This window comes from Varanus komodoensis, unplaced genomic scaffold (genome assembly GCF_004798865.1).
Source record: "Varanus komodoensis strain SLA01 unplaced genomic scaffold, ASM479886v1 scaffold6_4, whole genome shotgun sequence".
In the NCBI taxonomy this organism is placed as follows: domain Eukaryota; kingdom Metazoa; phylum Chordata; class Lepidosauria; order Squamata; family Varanidae; genus Varanus; species Varanus komodoensis.
In genome coordinates this window covers 17,963,011-17,982,198 of record NW_025336347.1, presented here as the reverse complement: position 1 = coordinate 17,982,198, position 19,188 = coordinate 17,963,011, and the positions used below count along the sequence as shown (strand labels likewise).

Genomic DNA, 19,188 nt, shown 5'->3' with positions numbered 1-19,188 from the left:
AAAAATCTCTCTCCCCTCCCCCACCCCCAACCGTAGCCCTTAATACTCTTGCCCATACACAAACTGGATTGCCTCTCCCTCTCTCCTTCTCAGACCTTGGTCTGATACAGCAGGACTCCTTTTCTTCATTTATTACATTCTCTGTTTTTATTCCTTGCTCCCCCTTCCACCCAGCAGTGCTGCCTCTTTTTTACCAAGGAAATGCCAGAGATATTTTTCTCTTTGAATGGGAGTGGCAAGAAGGCATGCTTTGGTGCCTCCTCTCCTCTCCTCTCCTCATAGTGATGACAGTTTTTCTCAGCAGGCTGTAAAACTCCAAAAAAAAAAAAAAATCCATTTAATTATTCATGGCAAACTTGCGAATGATCAAATCTGCAAAAGTTAATCCTGCGAAAATCAAGGTTTGACCGCATTTTATTTTAAAAATTGATAGACTTGGTCTTTGTTCAGAAAAGGATTTCATGGAGTTGCACACAAAAATCACATATTCAATCCAGTAAAAATAACATCAGACTGAAACATCAATACACTAAATTTGAGAATCATTCAGTTACTAATTTAAAATACTCGAGCAGAGAAAAGGTTTCAGCCTTTGCTTAGTAGTACTGTATTTTAAGGGAGATTCCTAGTGAACATTCCTAGTAAACATGAGATAGAGCAAGAGTAGTTCAGCAAGGTGCCATACCGTACTGAAAAGTATGAGTGGAAAGAGGACTTTTCCAGATGACACAAATACTTGATTTGAAATATATAACTATACTATGCACTTTATAGTGCTTGAAGAATGTAAAGAAATTCAGTGTCCAAATGGAACCTTTTAGGTGAAGGGTGAATAAAAGCACAAAATTGTGTCCAGTGATCTCTGAGTTCATAGTGGTAGTTTTAACTCTGCACAGTGACAGGATTTACTTAGTTTTGTGTTGCATCAGTTCTTGTCCATTTAGGCCAGGTTTGCATTTACACATTACCCTGATGGCCCCCGGCAACTAGAAATTTCATGCTGGGTACTGTATGGATTCCCGCAGGGTATGAGCTGGGAGGAGATCGCAAAGCCCCCTCTTCCGTAGCTCGAATGTAGAAGCTGGGATGTTCCTGTGCAGTGGCTTGCATGCTAAAAATGGCAGCTGTTGTACATCTCAGAACTCAGTGGGGGAATTAATTTGTGGCAGTCTGCCATGATGTGCAAAGAAGGTCGTTATTTTAATAATTTTAATAATCAATTGTTTCCTAAGTTAATAAACTTTTTTTGTTTCTATTGTAGCTCCTGTTATCAGCAGATTCAACAGAAGAGTATCAGGTAAGATTTCCCTTACTATTGTAATGTATCTTAGGTTAATTTCAAATATTGTTCAAACTTTTAAATCACAACCATTTACAGTATGGTTGCTTCTATATTCTTACCGTGTTGGTGAGCATGTTTTAAGAACATATAATACCTTTTTAAAACGTATTTTTAATTGTTTGATTCTGACTAAATGTCATATAATCTGACTACTTCCAAATCAGATGCCTAGTGCTCTAGGCCTAATATACTGAGCTCCCAAACTTGTCTTATTTATAATCGTCAGTGCTGCATTTGCACTATTGTAAAAAGCACTGATTTTGATGCTGTTCTTGTCATTTTATTTTTTTGTTTTTGGATTGTCACTGGTTACATTTTAGTTATATTGTATAAAAATATAGGTTTAATTTTGCACGTTGCCTGGCTTTTAATTATATATCAGTATCTATATCTAGACAAAGATACCCCTTCAACCTTAAATATGCTGTTTTTTCATGTTGGAATTCAGAGTGTTTGTTAAATAGAAAGTTATTGGTCACATATGCCTGAACCCTGCTTTTCTATGGAGAACTGTGCCCTATCTTTTCCCTTGTTTGGGATATCCAGGTGTTTAGCTTTAACAGAAATTACTGGAGCAGGATTGGATTAATAAGGATGAACTAGGGAAAAGTTAGGGGGAAAGGCTTCAGCAAGGAATCATAGTAAATGCATACTAGAAATGTACTTTAGGCATAAAAGGTATTCTGTAAGTAATGGTGTCACAGGGTGCAAAGCAAACTATGTGAAGAGGCTTAAATTCTTGTAATGATTGGAACTTAGAAGGGAAATGGTTAACTTTTTAAAGCAACTGATGTTTTTTAAATTTGGTCAATGCAAAGCAATAAGATCCTGGCAAAGGCATTGCAATGTTAGACAAAGATATAATGGATAAAAGTGAATGCCACTAAAAAGGATAATATAATAAATGAGAAGGAACCTTGGGCATGAATATATGTTTGGACACTTGGGGGTTAAAGTGAGTACTGACTGTGTTACTAGCATCTGTTCATGTGGCAGATATGTCTAATATCTAAAGAATATTCGTTTATTGGAATGTAAAGCAAAATCAGTATATTTTATTTGGTAATAGAAGCCGAGTCTTTCAAAACCATGGGTGAATTCTTAGGAATTGCACCATAGGCTAAAGATTAGTAAATTAAGATAGGGCAAAATAGGAGATGACAGGAGGAGGAGGGAGAACTGAGGCCGAAGCTGAGAAGATGCATAGAAAAGCTTTATGCAAAGCCCTGGGACCCTCTATTTTAATAGCAAGTGTAGGGAAGGAAGAGATTGGATCCCCATAATCTCTCTATGGCTCAAATCTGGATCTACTTGCACCTAAACCTCCTTGCCTTCCCCAGAATGATGCCCTCCAGACGTTTTAGGCTGCAGCCTTCACCATTCCTGAATGTTGGCCATGATTGGTAGAGCTGAAGTCTAAAACACCTAGAGGATTCCAGATTGGGGAAATCTCTGCTGGGCCTTGAAACAAAATAGTAACAAGTTTGGGCCATGTTCCTAATGCCCTTATGCTCAAAATAAATAGTGAAGGAATTATTTTTGCTAAAGTTACCAGATTGAAATGTGAAAAATTGTGATCTGGATGTGGAAATGGTAGGTGCTAGTTAATAGGAGAAGTAGTATGTTTTATGTTTCAAACTAAGGTATTCTCTACAGTCCCAGATGGCTGCTTCTACAACTGCTGTTTGTATTTCTGTGATAAAAAATTTAAACCAAGTTTTATGGAGTACCAAACCAATAAAACCACAATGATTGTCTAAACTGCTTAAGTTCTTATCTCTGGCAACATATGTGAGAGCTTTAACTGTTACATTCACAGTGGCCTTGGAAAACGGAATATCTTTGCTGAGAATGCATGGTTATATTGAACAGCTAAGCTCCAGAAGTCTGCTGAAATTTAGTTGATACTCCCCCCAATGAACATAATTATTTGACCCTCATAAGTTAAGGAGGAAGGTTGTGGGTGAGCATTTTCCCTGACAGTTGTAGCTGAGCACTGTCTCTGACATACTGTTTGTCCTTTTCTCAAGCAAGTATCTCTGATGTGGGGAGTGTTCAAATATACATGGTTAAAACAGTATAAAGTGTCAACAGGGATGTACCATAGATTTTTTGGAATGTTCAGAAAAGTATTACTGCACTCAGATTTCCAAAGCCAAGGGTCAGATTGTTTTCTCATAAGGCAGAAAGTAAATGTTTATATTTAATAACCATCATAAACTGTTTTAATTTAAGAACTGAGGAAAATGCAGTTCACAATTAAGGGAAGTCATCATTATACTTGACTTTTGCATAGGGAGCCACTGTGTTGTAATGCTTAGAGTATCGGAGTAGAACTGGGGAGACTTGGGTTCTAGTCCTCACTCTGTTATAGGTCACTAGATGGCTTCAATCCAGTTACAAACTCTTAGTCTAGCCCACCTTATAGAGTTGTTATGAAAAGAAAATTCACAGGAAGATGGTGTATGCTGGCTTAGGCTCTTTGTTATATTTATGTCCTGTTATTTCTCCAGATACATAAAGAAATAGTGCTTTTGAGTGTTCCAGACATGTTTATATATTTTATTATTATAGGCACCCTGTAAGATAGTAAGGTGGCATTACCCTCATATTGGAAGGCTGAGAGTGCAGGTTGCCTATGGTCACCTATTGGGTTCATAGCAAAGGTGAAATTTGCTTCTTGATTTATACTCAGTCTCCTAGCTGCCATGGTACACCATGATATATTAGTTCATCCAGGTAGGCTTAGTGGATTTTTGAAGCAAAATATTGGTGAGCTGGCTTTTCTTAGAGCCATAGATTGGGATCCCTATCCTGTTCAAATATTTGCCCTTCCTTGAAGCTCCAGTATAAAATATATTATGTATTTATTTATCTTACTGGATTTCTAACCCACCCCATTAGCCACACAGCTCCCTGGACAGGTTATAAAAACTATAAATACAATATAAAAACATAACACACCAATTATAATAAAACTTTAAAACAATAAAATAATGAATTAATACATATGCATCCACTGACAAAACTAGTAATTTCATTAAAAGGCATACCCCGTTATTAAAATGCCATTAAAACAAACTAACAATTAAACAGTTTTAAAAAGCCAAAATATTGGCATCCTAACTTGGTTTTAAATTGGAACATTTGCTAAATAAAATTGTAGAAGATTTTAAACTCTTAACATTAAAATTTCATTGGTGTTCTTAAAATTAATTTTTTGTTTAATGCCTCCCATCATCTTTTAACCTCTGTTAGTAAATTATATTTGGCTTTACAGAAGACTTCAGGGAATCTGAGGCTAATAGGGTACTGAGCATTCACATGAGCTAGGGCTGGGTGTTTTATGCGTAGCTTAGGTAGCATTCAGGAGTGCCCAGGGTTGGGAATGAGGATGTGTAGTCATTTGACAATGTAGTGTATGGGGTATTCTTGCTTAGAACAGGTGTTTGGACAATGAAACAATGGAGACTTCCAGCTCTTCTGTGATTATGTCACTGTACTCATGGACTTAATTTGCATACTTTTTAATTCTGAGAGGATCATGCTCTTAATTCTTGTAAGCTGTTTCCCAGATATGTGAGTGAGTGCAGTGCCTGGCTAAATCATTGGGGTGCCGGGTTTTAGTGGGGCTTTCTGTGAAAGAGGACTGCACCATTATTTTGTACATACTTTTCCACCATAGAAACTACGCTATGCAGCTACAGCTCACATATTCACAAAAATCAAATCTATCTTTCTTTCTCTGCCTATACTTCGTTAAATCTTATTTTGGGGATTTAAAATGAAAAATATATTTGACTAATAGATTTAATTTGCAATCATAGATATATAATGTGGGGAAAGCTCCATGAATGACATAAGGTAAAGGAGTCCCTGCAGATTTTACTCTGCTTAGTCAGTGGCTAATAGGGGGTGAGGTTCATCTCAGTTTCTAAGGCTGTGAGCCAGCACTGTCCGAAGATGATCCCATGGTCATGTGGCCAGCATGACATCACGGAGGGCTGTTACCTTCTCACTGAAGTGGTACCTAGTTATCTACTCACATTACATGCTTTGAAATGCTAGGTTGAGTAGGAGCTGGGGTGAACAATGGGAGTGTACTCCCATCTCGCTGGAGTGGACAGTTTCAGTGTCATTAAGCTACTGTGCCAACATTTCTCCATATGAATGACAGAGAAAAGATATAATTTCAATAAGGGATTCTGTGGCTCTAATCTAAGCCTCTTTAGCAAAAATATGCTGCTAGTTTCCCTATGACTGCTCTTGACAAGCTGACAGAGCTGTTTAGAAATGCCAAAAACTATCACAAACTAAGTAAGAAGTGCTTGAAAACTGAAGGCTGTTTTCCTGGCCAGTGTTTTAGATTCCATTTTTCTAACTAGGATATGAAGCCCTTTTCTTGAAAGTGTGTAAACAGTATAGCAAGGCTGTCTTAGAAAATATGAGTTTAAAATTAGTCTGTTGTACCAGAGCAGCTCTAGTTAACTCTTGTTTGCTTTATGCAGGTACCAGTTAGAGCAGAAAGAGAAAGCTTTCAACCTTGCCTCTTCCCCACTCTCTAAAAAACTTTCAAAGTTCTACTTTTATAATCAGACCTCTATTTCTCTATGTGTTTATGCAATTCCCAACTTTGAGAAACAGTTTGGAATTACATCATGCACTAGAGCTGGGTAATTCCTGAGATTCCCCGGGAATAAAAGACAGTATAGAATTTTTTTTTAATTAAAGCAATTTTTAAAATTACATTTCTGTCAAGTGATGGTTAAAGAGATAGTTTGCACAGTCAACAGAAAGATGATAGAGTTCTGAGCTGGCAGAATGAATTCATATTTTTGTGCAAGAGGGAATGTTGCTTAAAAATGTTTGTACACACTTAAAAGTCCCTAATATAAATTAATTTAGCCCAGTAGATAATGGGATTTATAGAGATTTCCTCTGCTAGTGTTTCTTTTTTCCTTTTTAACTTGTTTTACGTGGGGGACATGCAGTCTAATGTCCTGTTCTCTGCCAACTCATTTGCTGCATATATAGACCAGGCCTTATTAGCATTTAAATTGCCTGCATACCCTCATGCTTTTCTCAGTCTGCAAACTGGCTCCCAGCTGGGCTTCAGATGCAGGGCATTAAATATGTACATATTTATGCAAAGACTGTCTGCTTGTTTTGCAAGCTTCACTCCCTAAATTGAGTTTGAGCACTTGAGCATGGCCTACAGCCATGCCAAGTAGGCTGGGGTCACCAAAAGACTGACACTGGGTACTGGCTTGCTTGAGGTAGCATCTTTGTCATCTTTGTGGGAAACATGTGGTGCAATCACGGCAGGTTTCTTTACTGTTCTTACGTATGTTTATCAAGGCAATACTTTTAGACAGCATTGTAGTGAGCTTGCTACTCCTGGGAATGTCTGTCTTTCATGCTTTCTTAAAGTACTTTTCACACTTGACACATTTGTATGTTTACAATATCAAACACATTTCACTTAAGGGCTGGGCTGCCCAGAAAAGTGCACAGCAATTTTCCTTCCTCCACCTGCAATTAGAAGTATTCAGGAACTCCCTTGGCTTTTGTTAATGCTTCCCTGGTATATAACAAGACCCCAGCTGTCAAGCTAATTGCTTTCTTTGGCTTGAATGCAAAGTTTGGCTGCCTTTCATTAACATATCAGGATTTAGGATTATTCACTGTCCTAAGGAGATGCCTGCCTATTGTTTAATATGTAGCTGCAAATGTTATCTTTTAATTTGAGTGTTCCAAAAAATGAATTTAATTTTTTGGAAAGGTAAAATAGAGCAGCACACAAAGGAGATAAAAAGTTTCAGTGACTAGGTTCAGGACAGCACAATAACATGTTGTCCAAAGTGTCCCCTTCCCTATGGGGTGCTTCATAAGCCACCGAAACCACCCTGGTTCCCCATGGATTGTTGTAGAGTTGGAATAATCTACAGTGAATTAACATGTCATCTGAAATTTGGGAGGAGGTGTGCAAGTAGACACTGGCTCACCCTCCTGCCCCCAGGTGGTATGGTGCCTGCAGTCACCACACTTTCTGAGGCTTGGGAGGTGGTAGACTGAGGAACAGGTCAGCATTTTTGGCCAACCCTCCATTCAGGGAGACCCAGCTGAGCATGTCCCTGCCTCTTCCTGCTTGTCAGCCTTGACATGCCATGGGAAAGGGGTATGGGCAGTCTCAGCGTTGCTCAGACGCTGTGTGCCACAGCTGAAAGGCAGGAAGGGACAGGGAAGCAGGTGACAGTAGCCAGCACTCCCAGCCGGTGGCTGCTGTCATCCTGTTCCCTCAGTGCTCCTTCAGTGCCTTCTGGGTTACTGTGGAAGGACGGAGCAGGGGGGATACAACATCCACTCTGCCTGGTTGTCTGGGCTTGGGTAGAAATCCCAGGAGGGTTAATCTGTGATTCAAACCATCCCAGGTGGTTCTTCTTCACTTTTAAATGGTTCTTTCTGGAAGGATGCCCTTTTTGTAGTTGTTTCTGGTCATCTCTGTGGCGATCTGGTTCCCAGTAGTTTGTCTATATATGTGAATGTGAAATATGAAAAGCAACTCTAATAACTGTAGTTTCTTCAAAATAATGCCCTGAATAAGGAGGTAAAGACATGAAAATATACAGTGCTGCCTCAGGAGCAGTGTGTATCTGAAACAGCTAATTTCACATGAGATTTCCTCAAGCATACGGCAGATGCCTGGTACCTGAGGAGAGCTTTTTCTGATATACTTTTCTTACCTCTTTTGCCAGAAAGTTGGTACAGTCCAACAAAATCCCTGACTTCCCCTCATCTCCTTGATAGGCTTTGCAAAGGGTATTGTCTCCTTTCCTCTGGGGATGTTATTTTACTTTATATTTTGCAGTAATGTGCTATTTCAAACAGTGAGTTGAGGAGCCCTTGTTTAAGGGCAAGTAACTGCAGCACTGTTGCATTTCAAGGGCTGCGGTGCCCAAAGGCAGGTAAATGAACTTACTGATGACTGCATGGCTCTTGATTCAGTAAGTTGAGAAATTCTGACTTCTTCAGATCCGCTTGGTCATATGTTACTTTTTTTATACACAGCAAAGCGATCAAGACTTTTGCAGTTCTGAATGCATATACCCAGCATGTTGAATCAGTGTGCATAAGGAAAGCCCCATTGGAGAAGACCAAACGCCTGTCTAGTTCATAGTTACGTTTCCACAGTGATCAGCCACTGCATTTTTGGAAGCCCAAAAGTAGGTTATAATAGCAATGGTAATTTGAAGAATAAGGTATGATATCACTAGTTCTTGTGAACATGTATGTAGAGCTTACTTTTTGCAGCTTCCTGGTAAAAATTGGTATTAACTGCTTCACTCCCCAATACTAGTTGTATGCTCTCTCTCCCTGCAGGAATTACAATGTAGTGTCACACTTACAATGAAATCTATTTTCAGATGCATGCTGCTTGAAAAACACTCTGTCCCCTCGACTATTTTTAAATCTAAATATATGCATTGCTTGAACAATTCTTGGCCACAGGCTCTTGGACACTGCAAAAAAAAAAAAAAAAAGTGAAGTAAAAGCAATTTGGGTCTATAATCCCTAAGCAGATTGCTGAATTTTACTTTATTTTGTGGGATATTGCATCCAAATTCTAAATATTTTCAAATCAAAGGTGATACCAATATTAATATTTGATGTGAAAATGTGGAGCTTTGCTTGAATGACCAATTTTGAGAGTTCAAAACCATTTCTGGCACATGATTATAGGAGTTACAAAATAACTCCATTTTATAGAGCAGAATTGGTTATATGAATGATTTCTTATTTAGTATTTGTCAGGGGGTAAATTACTAGTGTAGAGTCAACCAGATGTTGAAAAAGAGACTTCCAAAGATTTGCTTAAAGGAACAAGAGTTCTGGCTCCAAACATTTACAAAATTACTCAAAGTTTGGATTCTCCATATCTTTGAATCCAATGAGAAAAGGACACCAGAATAATTTTTAAACAAAGAGTTTTGGATATAAGTGCTCAGTGTGATATAACTGTTCCAGCCTCTAAAATAAGTTAATGTTTAGCAGGCACAAAACATCAATATGAAACATGTTTGACATCCTTTGATTGGAAAACTTTTACCAGGCAACAGTTTGAACAAATGGAATCAGTAATGAAACTGTTGAGAGTTCACGGTATACCAATTTATTTATTTTTTTATTTTTCAAATTTTATGTGGATCAGTAGTCTGACAGAACTCTTTAAACAGCTAACAATGTACAACAAACAGTACGAGTAGAGGGGGAGGATGGGAGGAAATCTGTTGGAGTGGAGTGAGAACTTATAATTAGGTTTTAATTTCAGCTTTTGCAAATTCTGTGAAAGAGGATAGTTTTTTTGCCTCGCACTAGAATGAAAATAGAGATGCTGTCATGCGGACCTCTGTAGGCAGCCCATTCCAAAGGTTGGGGGCAGCCACCAAGAAGGCTCTTCTTCTAAATGTCATCCCTTTTACCTCTTTTAAGTATGGCTTTCTCAGAAGGACTTCATTTCCAGATCCCAATGGGTGGGTAGGAGTATATTGGAAAAGGTGGTCCATTAAGCAACCATGTCCCAAGCCTTTTAGGGCTTTGTATATTAAAACAAGCACTTTAATTGAGCCTGAGCTTCAGCTGCCAACCAGTGTAATTTGTACACAAAAGGTTTTATGAGGGCACGCAAACTGACAACCATCACCAGATGCGCAGCCCTATTTTGGACCAGTTGAAGTCTACGGATCGTCTTTAAAGGCAGCCCTACATAGAGCGCATTACAGTAATCTAGTTGGGCTGTTAACAGTGCATGAGTATTTATTTATTTATTTCGGAAATTTATAGGCCATCCATCACTGTCGTCTCTGGACGGCTTACAGAATATTATGAATCCTAAACAAAATAAATTAGCTATACCATGAACTGAGCATAAAAACGACGTGTTCAAAATAAATTAGATAAATAAATATACAATTAAAATTGATTAACGTTAAAATATTGATCAAACAAAAATGTCTTGACCTGGCGCCAAAAAGCATATAAAGACGGCGCCAGGTGGACCTCTCTAGGGAGTGCATTCCATAGTCGGGGCGCCCCTGCAGAGTGGCAATGAGTAACTGTGGTCAGGCTCTGTCTAGCCAGATGAGACTGTAGTTGTCTATTCACTGCAGCTGGAAAAAGGCAGTCCTGGCTATTGAGTCCTCCTGAGACTCCCATGAAAACTTTGGGTCCAGGCTCACTCCTAAGTTGTGGACCCTGTCCTTTAGGGGAAGTGTGACCCCATCCAAGACAGGGCAGTAGCCATCTGATCCATTAGACAGAGCATTAACCAACAGTACTTCCATCTTGTCTGAAATGAGTTTCAGCTTATTGGCCCTCATCCAGACCATTATCAAACTCAGACACTGGTTCAGCACAGGCATTGCCTTGTCTGGATCTGAGATGTTCGTTCTATTTATTTATTTATTTAAAAATTTCTATGCTGCCCCATTCGCCGAAGCCTCAGGGCGGCTTACAAAACATCAGTTAAACTATAAAACACTAAAAATATAAAACACATTAACATTATAAAGTAAGTCGCCCTGGCCGAAGAATAAATAATATTAGCAATTAAAATGATGTTTGAATAAAAAGGTCTTTGCCTGGCGCCGAAAAACATATGACGGCGCCAGGCGGACCTCTCTGGGGAGCGCATTCCATAGATTGGGCACCACCGCTGAGAAAGCCCTCCTCCGGGTACCTACCCTCCTAATTTCCTTCACGGAGGGTTCCCGGAGAAGGGCCTCTCCCGCAGATCTCAGGGGGCGGGCGGGCGTATATGGACGTAAGCGCTCCTTCAGGTAGCCAGGACCCAAGCCGTTTAGGGCTTTATAGGTCATCACCAACACCTTGAATTGGGCCCGGACTTCCATGGGAAGCCAGTGAAGCTGACGGAGGACCGGAGTCATGTGAACATAACGCCCAGTCCCTGTCAGCAGCCTGGCAGCTCTATTTTGAACCAATTGAAGTATCCGGACTGTCTTCAAGGGCAGCCCCACGTACAGCGCGTTACAGAAGTCAAGGCGGGAAGTCACCAACGCGTGTGTCACTGTCGCCAGGCAGTCGTTCTCCAGGTAGACAGTGCAAGATACAGTGCATCTGTAGATCCCCAGATGTGGAAGACTTTATCCATTATATAGGAAGGGTTCTAGATAATATTTTCTAAAGAAAATGAAGTACTGGGAAGAAAGCGTGGGGGGCGGGGCATTCTGCTTCAAGGAACAAATTGGCATGTGACAAAAATGTAGCCTGGTTTGCAGTGAGGGCTTTCGGATGCAGGGAGAAGTTTGCATTCTGTATCTCTGCAAATTAACAAGAATGTTTGCAGACTATGACAGTGGTCTCATAGCCCTACCACACCTCCTGGGAATGGCTTATTCTGTCTGCACTTTAGAAATATTAACATGTTTCAAGTTTTATGTACATGTGTATCTGTGTTTTATATGCTAATTTTAGTCATTGTGTACTATGGCAGTTTTAACTGATTGTATATGTTTGTTTTACTTTGCCATGGTCTAAGGACTTGTGCAATAAATGATAAACATTGCTGGAAGAAAGTCATTCAGAGGCATAAACTGGGAACAGATCTGAATAATAATAAAAAAAAAGGAGTGCGGGTGTGAATACTCCCTAGGGACAGGAGATAGACAAACCTTTCTTCTTTGTTTCTAACAGAAGAAATGGATCCATTGTTCAAAATCGTGCTCTGCTTTGAGTTCAGTACTTAATCCAAGCCAGATTGACTCTTGAGCACATAAAAATAGTACCTGGGTGGATGATTAAGTTTTGAGGATTTTTGAACTGTTATCAGTTCAGTAAGCAATTCACTAACAAACAAAGGAAGAGACAATCTTTCAGTGGGACACAAAGTCTACCCCTTACACTGTTACGTTCAGCAAGTTTCTTGAAGCTGTTAAAAACTGTGAGAAAAATCTGTGAGAATAACTGTGCGGAAGAAATCTTTTTTTCTTCTGTATTCTGAGCCAAAAGTCTGCTATTTCATCCCGTTCTACACACAGGCTGCACATGTGTCAGTTAGGATTTAGGATCCCAAGCAGCGCATACTTCAGGCTGCCCCCACAGGGTACCAGCTCTCCTTGTTTTCCATAACACTAACTGCAGTAGTGCTTTCATCCATTTACTCCTCTAGTGGTTGACAAATACTTTCTCTTAACTTTTCACTTTGTACCAAAACTGAATAGTTAGAAATTATGTCTAATGACATTGACTGAAGAGGGAATATAAACAGTGTAATAATAGCCATAATTATAACACCTGAAATTAGGAAAAAGTGTCCCCTTCTCACTTAGTAGGGAGGCCCTCCCCTCTCTGTGTTATATTTGCACCTTTACCAAGGTATCATCATTGGATTGGAGCAGTGACAATAAAGGGAATCCAACTTTTGTTCCAACCTAAATACTAAGTTTCAATGTTTAATACTATATTAATATGAGTAGTGTATAGAGACTTGATAACTTTAAGGATCACAGGCATAGCTTTATCATAGTATAGTAAGATCCCAAAAATCACCTCAGTGGCCTGGTAAAATCTGTGAAATAGTGAAATATTCTGAAATACTCCAGGGAAGGCTGGAGTACTTTTCTTTATGAAGGGAAGTTTGAAATTGTTAACAATAGCTCTGAAGATTTACATGACTACGTTATGAAGAGAACTTGCTTCTGGAATTTCTTGGACAAAAGGTTAATTGTGTATTTAAAATAAAGTAGAGTAAGACAGGATATTTCCACTGTGTTTGTTCAGGTCTGATGACCTTAGGATACATCATCAAGTTCTAATGTCTTTTGAAACAAAACATTTACAATCTAGACCAGACAGTCTATCTGGTAGACTAGACAAGTTTGGACAACCTTTGTCGTTCAATTATATTATGTATGCTTGCTCTTCACTGAACACTGAGAACTCTTTAGCCTGAAGTTTGGCTGCTGATTTGTAAACTTGAACGAAATCTTAAGAAAAGGGTATTGCTAGCTACTGTTGTATGCTATTTGGCTGGTTCTAGTGTTGACATTCTGGACAAAGGCAATGATTGTAAAATTTGAAACTAGAACATAAAGCTTGCTAGAAACTAGAACATAAAGCATATATAAATGTTGACTTCATTATTTAAACTCTGGTTTTGCTTGAGCTTTTCCTTTACTGCCTTGCTAAAGACAGAACATAGCTGCAGGTAACAGTGGAAGCCAAGCCTTCTTCATATGAATGAATGCTGGCTTTAGGCTGTGGGGCAGGCATTAGTAGGTAGTTAAATGGACCTTTGCTAGATTGCTGCTGATTGATAAGAGCATAGCGTGGTTTTTTCCTAGAATAGAACTAGCCAGTACGGATGTTGGTACCCAAGCCCAGTTTGGAAACAAGCTTGAGGAAACTCATTAAAGCCAGTCTTCAAACTGATACAAGCTATAAGAAGCCCCACATATTTCCTTTAGATTTTGATTCAAGCACATGGACCCACCTCCCTTCCTTAGAACATGATGAACTGAAGCTACTCCATTGGGCCCTCTGGTAGAAAGCAGAGAGGCTGAAAGGACAAATGGGGTGAGTGGGGAACCTATCACTGGAGAGGTCTGTGGCGTCTGGGTCTTCCATTTGCCCCTGCAACCTCTTTTTATCTTTTCTGGAAGCTTCTGTGTTTACTACTTTGCCCCATGAGGGAAGTGTAAAGAAGCTGCATTAAACAAATATACCATGAGGCACATGCCCAGCAAGAAACTTGTGACCACAAATGTCCATGCTGGCATTTCCACCACATATCAGCCATTTTTGTGGTGCTGACTTGCACCTTGATAACTGGGGATGACAAAGTCTGCTTGTCTTTAGGAAATGATCATATAGCTACTAAATGGTGCAGCAACATGGTTCTCCCTGTCTTTGCCCCCTCTCCTGCATTTCTGTCCCTGAAACGTTTTCCCTGTGTTCCAGTGCAAGCTTCACTCCTGCTGCCTCATTCCGTTAGCTTGCACTCAGACAGAAAAAAAAAAATAGTCAGGAAAAAAAGCAGGAGTTGAGCTTGGGGACAGAAGCAGCCCTTCCTAAGAACCAGTTGGAGAAATGCCTCTCCACTTCATTTTCCAATTTCATGGCTGTGCCATTTTGCCCTGCCAGTAAGAAGTAATGCATATATTAGTGCTCTGATAGTGGGAAATATGTTCCTCAGATGGGTTGGATGAATTACGTGGATTCGTCTCATTCTTCTTTGGAGTCTCTGTAAATCACATGTGTGGGATTTACCCCTCTGCAGAGCCTATTTTAGGGAAACTTCTGCAGCTAAGTGTTCATTTTGGGCAGAAGCCCCTCCCCTTCCTGTTCTCATTTTCCCCTCCTGCCCATCCCCGCAGTTCCTTTTCAACAGCCATCATGCCTAGATCAGAAATCGTTTCATTCTCCTCTACCTTAGATACTTTGCATTCTATTGTTTTTTTTCCTCTCTCTTTCTACCCCAAACAGTCCCTTTGCTCATGTCTCTTTGACAACCTGTTTTTCACTCTTTTCTTAAAAAAAGAATAAAAAATATCCTACAATATAATCTATTTCTAGCCACTTCCCTATCCACCATTCCTCACCCCTACCTGAGTTGCCTGGGAGCTTTCTTAACTTTTTCTTCAGTACATTTCCCACACTCTTCTCCACCTGCACAATGGCATTGGCATCAATTTTCAGGAGATGTGCCTCCTGTGATAGCAAATTGTCCCCATTGATATGAGGCTGCTTCGTGGAGTAGGTGCTTGGGAATGGACATCAATCTGGGCCTAGAAACTGAGCAACCAAAGGATCAGGTTGCTGATCCAGCCTCTGAAACTCTGGGCTTGGAGGGCTTGACAGCAGTGGCCATATCCTTAGTGCCAGCCCTGCAGACTGTTAAGCAGTCCTAGAAGTTCCCTGCTGTCTCCCTTAGCACTTCAAGGAAGGTTGAGTCCACAAGGGACAGGAAAGACTACATCCTCATTACACCATGGTAGCTGAGATCACTGCTTCACCTGGCTTTTCCAACCAGGTGGACTTCATCCACCTGCCCCACAGACAGGACCTCATCTTACAAGACTAGGGCCAAGTTCTCCAGCCAGATGTCAGAATCCTGCACCTCATGGCCTGAAGGATCACCCCCTAGAGGTGGGTGGTACTGCTGCTGTTTCCACCTGTGTTAGCCGTACTAGACACGACCATGAAACTTTCCACAAGGAGGTCTTGCTCAGCAAAGTGGAAAGCCTGTTCTACCTTTGCGTGCCAGTAAGGCTCCAACCCAGGGTGAACCACCATAGAAAAAGTGCTGCATTTCCTCCAGACCCACTTCTGGAAAGGCCTCGCCTGCTCATTGAACTATATACCCGGTGGCCATCTCCTTTTTGCATTCAGCAATTGAGAGGGTGTCAGTCTTTGTGCATCTGTTGGTATGAAGATTCCTGAATGGAGTAAAAACCTTGCCCCACCTGTCTGTTCCTGCACCCCAGCATGAATTCTGTCATTGGTACTACATGCTCTCATCAAAGGACCATTTGAACTGCTGGCCTCAACAAACTTGCACCTTCTATCCTGGAAGGTGGCCTTCCTAGTGGCCCTCACATTGGCCCATTGTACCAGTCAGCTCTGCTCCCTCCAAATGGACCCACCCCACCTGATCTTTCATTAGGAGAAGGCCAAATTCTCCACCCAGACCTAGCCTTCCTTCCCAAGGTCATCTTTCCATTCCACCTCAGCCAAGACATTGTTCTCCCTGCCTTTTTCACGGCCTCATCTAGTACAGTAGGGTCTACCTTACACCTGCCTGACATCTGGAAAGCCCTTACCTTCTATAAATGTAGGACTGAGAGTTTCCACTACCATGTGCCCTGCCTGTGAGATGGCAGGCTTTCAACTCACCATGCGATCCAGGCCTGCCACGCTCACTCCGCACAAGCCCTAGCCACATCTGTGGCCATCCTTGGCAGGATCCCCTTGCAGGATGTTTGCAGAGCTGCCACATGGTCTACACTCCCAGTGTTCATCTGACCTTATGACTGGATGTCCATGTGAGGTCAGACTGCTCCTTCAGCAGGGCAATCCTCTCCTCCATCCTGCAGTGATAAAAGCACCCTCAGTCCTTCACACAGAAAGCTTGCAAGTTGCCCATATGTGTAATGCACAGAGACCAAAAAAGGGAGGTAGCTTACATGTAATTGTTGTTCAAGTGGTCATCTGTGCATTCACACAACCCATCCTCTGGTCCCAGTTACTGTCATCCTTCCAATGGACACTCCTTTACTTTCCATGGATGCTCAGGGCCGGACTGGGCTGGGACCTTCTTCTCCTTCCCCTCTGTCCAGAGATCCATGACGGTCTCCATAGGAACGGATGGGATGGGTGGGAGCCCCTCCCCATGCTTCCTGGGAACAGAAAGGGGATGGGCTTCTGCCCAAAATGAATGCTTAGCTATAGAAGCTTCCTGACCATAAATAGGGACTCAAACTCGCAGCCCGCGGGGCCAATTGCCAGGATGGGCAGGGCATGGGGGAGGGGCCCTGCGGCCTTCGCCGGGCCGGCCAACAGGAGCGACGCGGGATGAGGGCCCCCCCCCCCCCCGTGGTGGAATACTTGATGCGGCCCAGCCTCACCCAGACTCTACTTCCAGCGGCCCCCAGGTAAGTTGAGTTTGAGACCCCTGCCATAAATTCTGTGCAGGTGCTAAAAGCCTAATGTGAATGTATAGATGGCCGCTTGAAGAATGGCAATTACAGGTAAGCATTCTGACTTTTTCTTCCCTATCAGAAGAACATGGGAAGTATCTGGTGGGATCTCACTCATCTCTCCTAGTTTCGATCACACCATTTTAAAGAACTGTTTAATAATGCTGAGGCTCAAAATAGACTTTAAGAAGAAACCATTGTAAGCTGGGGTGTGTGTACGTGTCAAGGGACACTGGAATTGAGGGCTATTAACCTTCTTCTGTGAGGCATTTTTGCTATCAGAATCATACCCTGCAACTGCCTTTACATATGTGGTATAAAAACAGGGGACATCCCACAGGTGGGGGAGCAAAGTTGGGATTTATTCTGATAGCAGAAATGGCCCACATGAAAAGGGGTAATCAGTCCTTCCCTCTAGGCCTATCTTGAGATCAAGTCAGCAGTCCCCTCCAAACCACCATTTTCCTTAAAAATGAAAAAGGGGAAAACCCCAATACTGAGGATTTGACAATACTGGGTATAGGCAAGGCTGGTATTTTTTTCCACCTAACCTCTTAGTGTTAACTGCTGGTCATAGTGATACAAAAGCTTTCTCTGAGCCACCTCCACGTTGGATTTATTACTGGTGGATTATAATTACATTTGCCTTGGTAATGCACTGTTTTAAATGCTTAAACAAAGCACATTTTACAAATAAATACAACCTCCTTTTGTTTCTATTTATTTTTTTTAAGAGAGGGAACTTTTTGCTGCCCAATTATAGCTGCAATAAATTCTTTGACTATTAAGTCATATAAAGGTGTAATTAATAAATAAGTAGTACTGGTTTTTGGAAGGAGTACAAGTTAGCTTTTGGAGGAAAGTCAGTAATTTAGGCCTGTCTTATACAGGTTGTTTCTTGGAGTCTTGCGGAGTATGGTTATTGTAGCAGCTCTTTCAGGATGTATTTCAATTTGTATGAACAGGCTAAGCTCAGTCACTTTCTAGTGAAGTTTTATAGAGTTGTCTTGCATTTATTTATTTTAAGTTTTTATATGCTGTCCCAATAATAAAAGTCTCTGGACAGCTTACAAAAACCATAACAACCATATACAGCAGCCAACACACTGCATTTGATAATGATGATAAAAACAGGGATAAGACCAATTTCATAGATACTGCTTAGTAAAATTAATAGTTATTTGCCGTGGTCTTGTGCATCACACATATGGGTGCTATGCCTGCTTGTTGTCTTCTTAATATGAGGACAAGAATCCCATGAGGACTCCTTGAGGAGATGGAATTGGTTATTGTCAGCAGTGTTGTGCTATAGAAACTGATTTCTCAAATGGAGAGTAAAACGTTTGGGTTAATGTTGCAGAGTTCGAAATTGTAAGGGTTTCTTGTTTGATTTCAGAATTGTAGGTATAGGGTCAGTCCAGAGAACATCCTTTGTTTTAATGATGATTCCTGCTTTTTGCATGGATGTTATACATCTCAGTTTCAAAACATGTATAAAAGGTTCTAGGGAATACACATTAAAATTAGCTTTATTGTTTAATTGATGCTCAAAACTCTTGTTTCCTTCTCCTTTCCCTTCAGCTGTTTGCACAATATGGTTTTGCTAATACACACATCTGTGACAGTTTGAAAATTTGGCAACAGTGCTAAACTGAAAGGAATTTCAATATTGATAGCTGTTATTGAATTAATTGAAATAGGTGTGTACCCAAACATTGGCATTCCCACCTTCAAACTAGCAGCCTGAGAGCTATCACATAACGTATATTTCAAGTACATGGGAATGATGGAAGGTCATCAGCGTGAGACTGAGGTTATTTTGTGTCTTTGTTCTGTCCTTGAGCAGCCTGTGTGTTGCAGTTGCTTGTAGGAAACATTTTCATGATTAGAGATAGCAGTCATTTATGCTGCAATTGTGGTTGGAGTTCACAGTTTGATGAAAGTATACCCTGAGATATTGAACTGAGATCTGTGACAAAGCAGACAACACCCCCTCCCCCCAAAAAAATGCCATGCTGTTGCAAGCATAGGCTATTCTGTTGCTTGGTTCTGTTGATTATAGATCTGTGGTCTGTGTGGTTTAAACAGTGGCTGAAAATGCATAATTTTACTTGTGGACACAGAAAAGCGCTT

General features: G+C 40.8%; 1 protein-coding gene across 1 annotated transcript in view; it reads left to right on the top strand.

Moving 5' to 3' along the window:
• The window catches only part of PRKAR2A (protein kinase cAMP-dependent type II regulatory subunit alpha), a 112,428-nt gene that overhangs the window by 30,765 nt on the left and 62,475 nt on the right, over positions 1-19,188 (top strand). Inside the window, exon 2 of the mRNA XM_044451696.1 lies at positions 1,262-1,297. Coding sequence (XP_044307631.1) covers positions 1,262-1,297 — 36 coding nt within the window. The remainder of the gene's footprint in view (positions 1-1,261; positions 1,298-19,188) is intronic.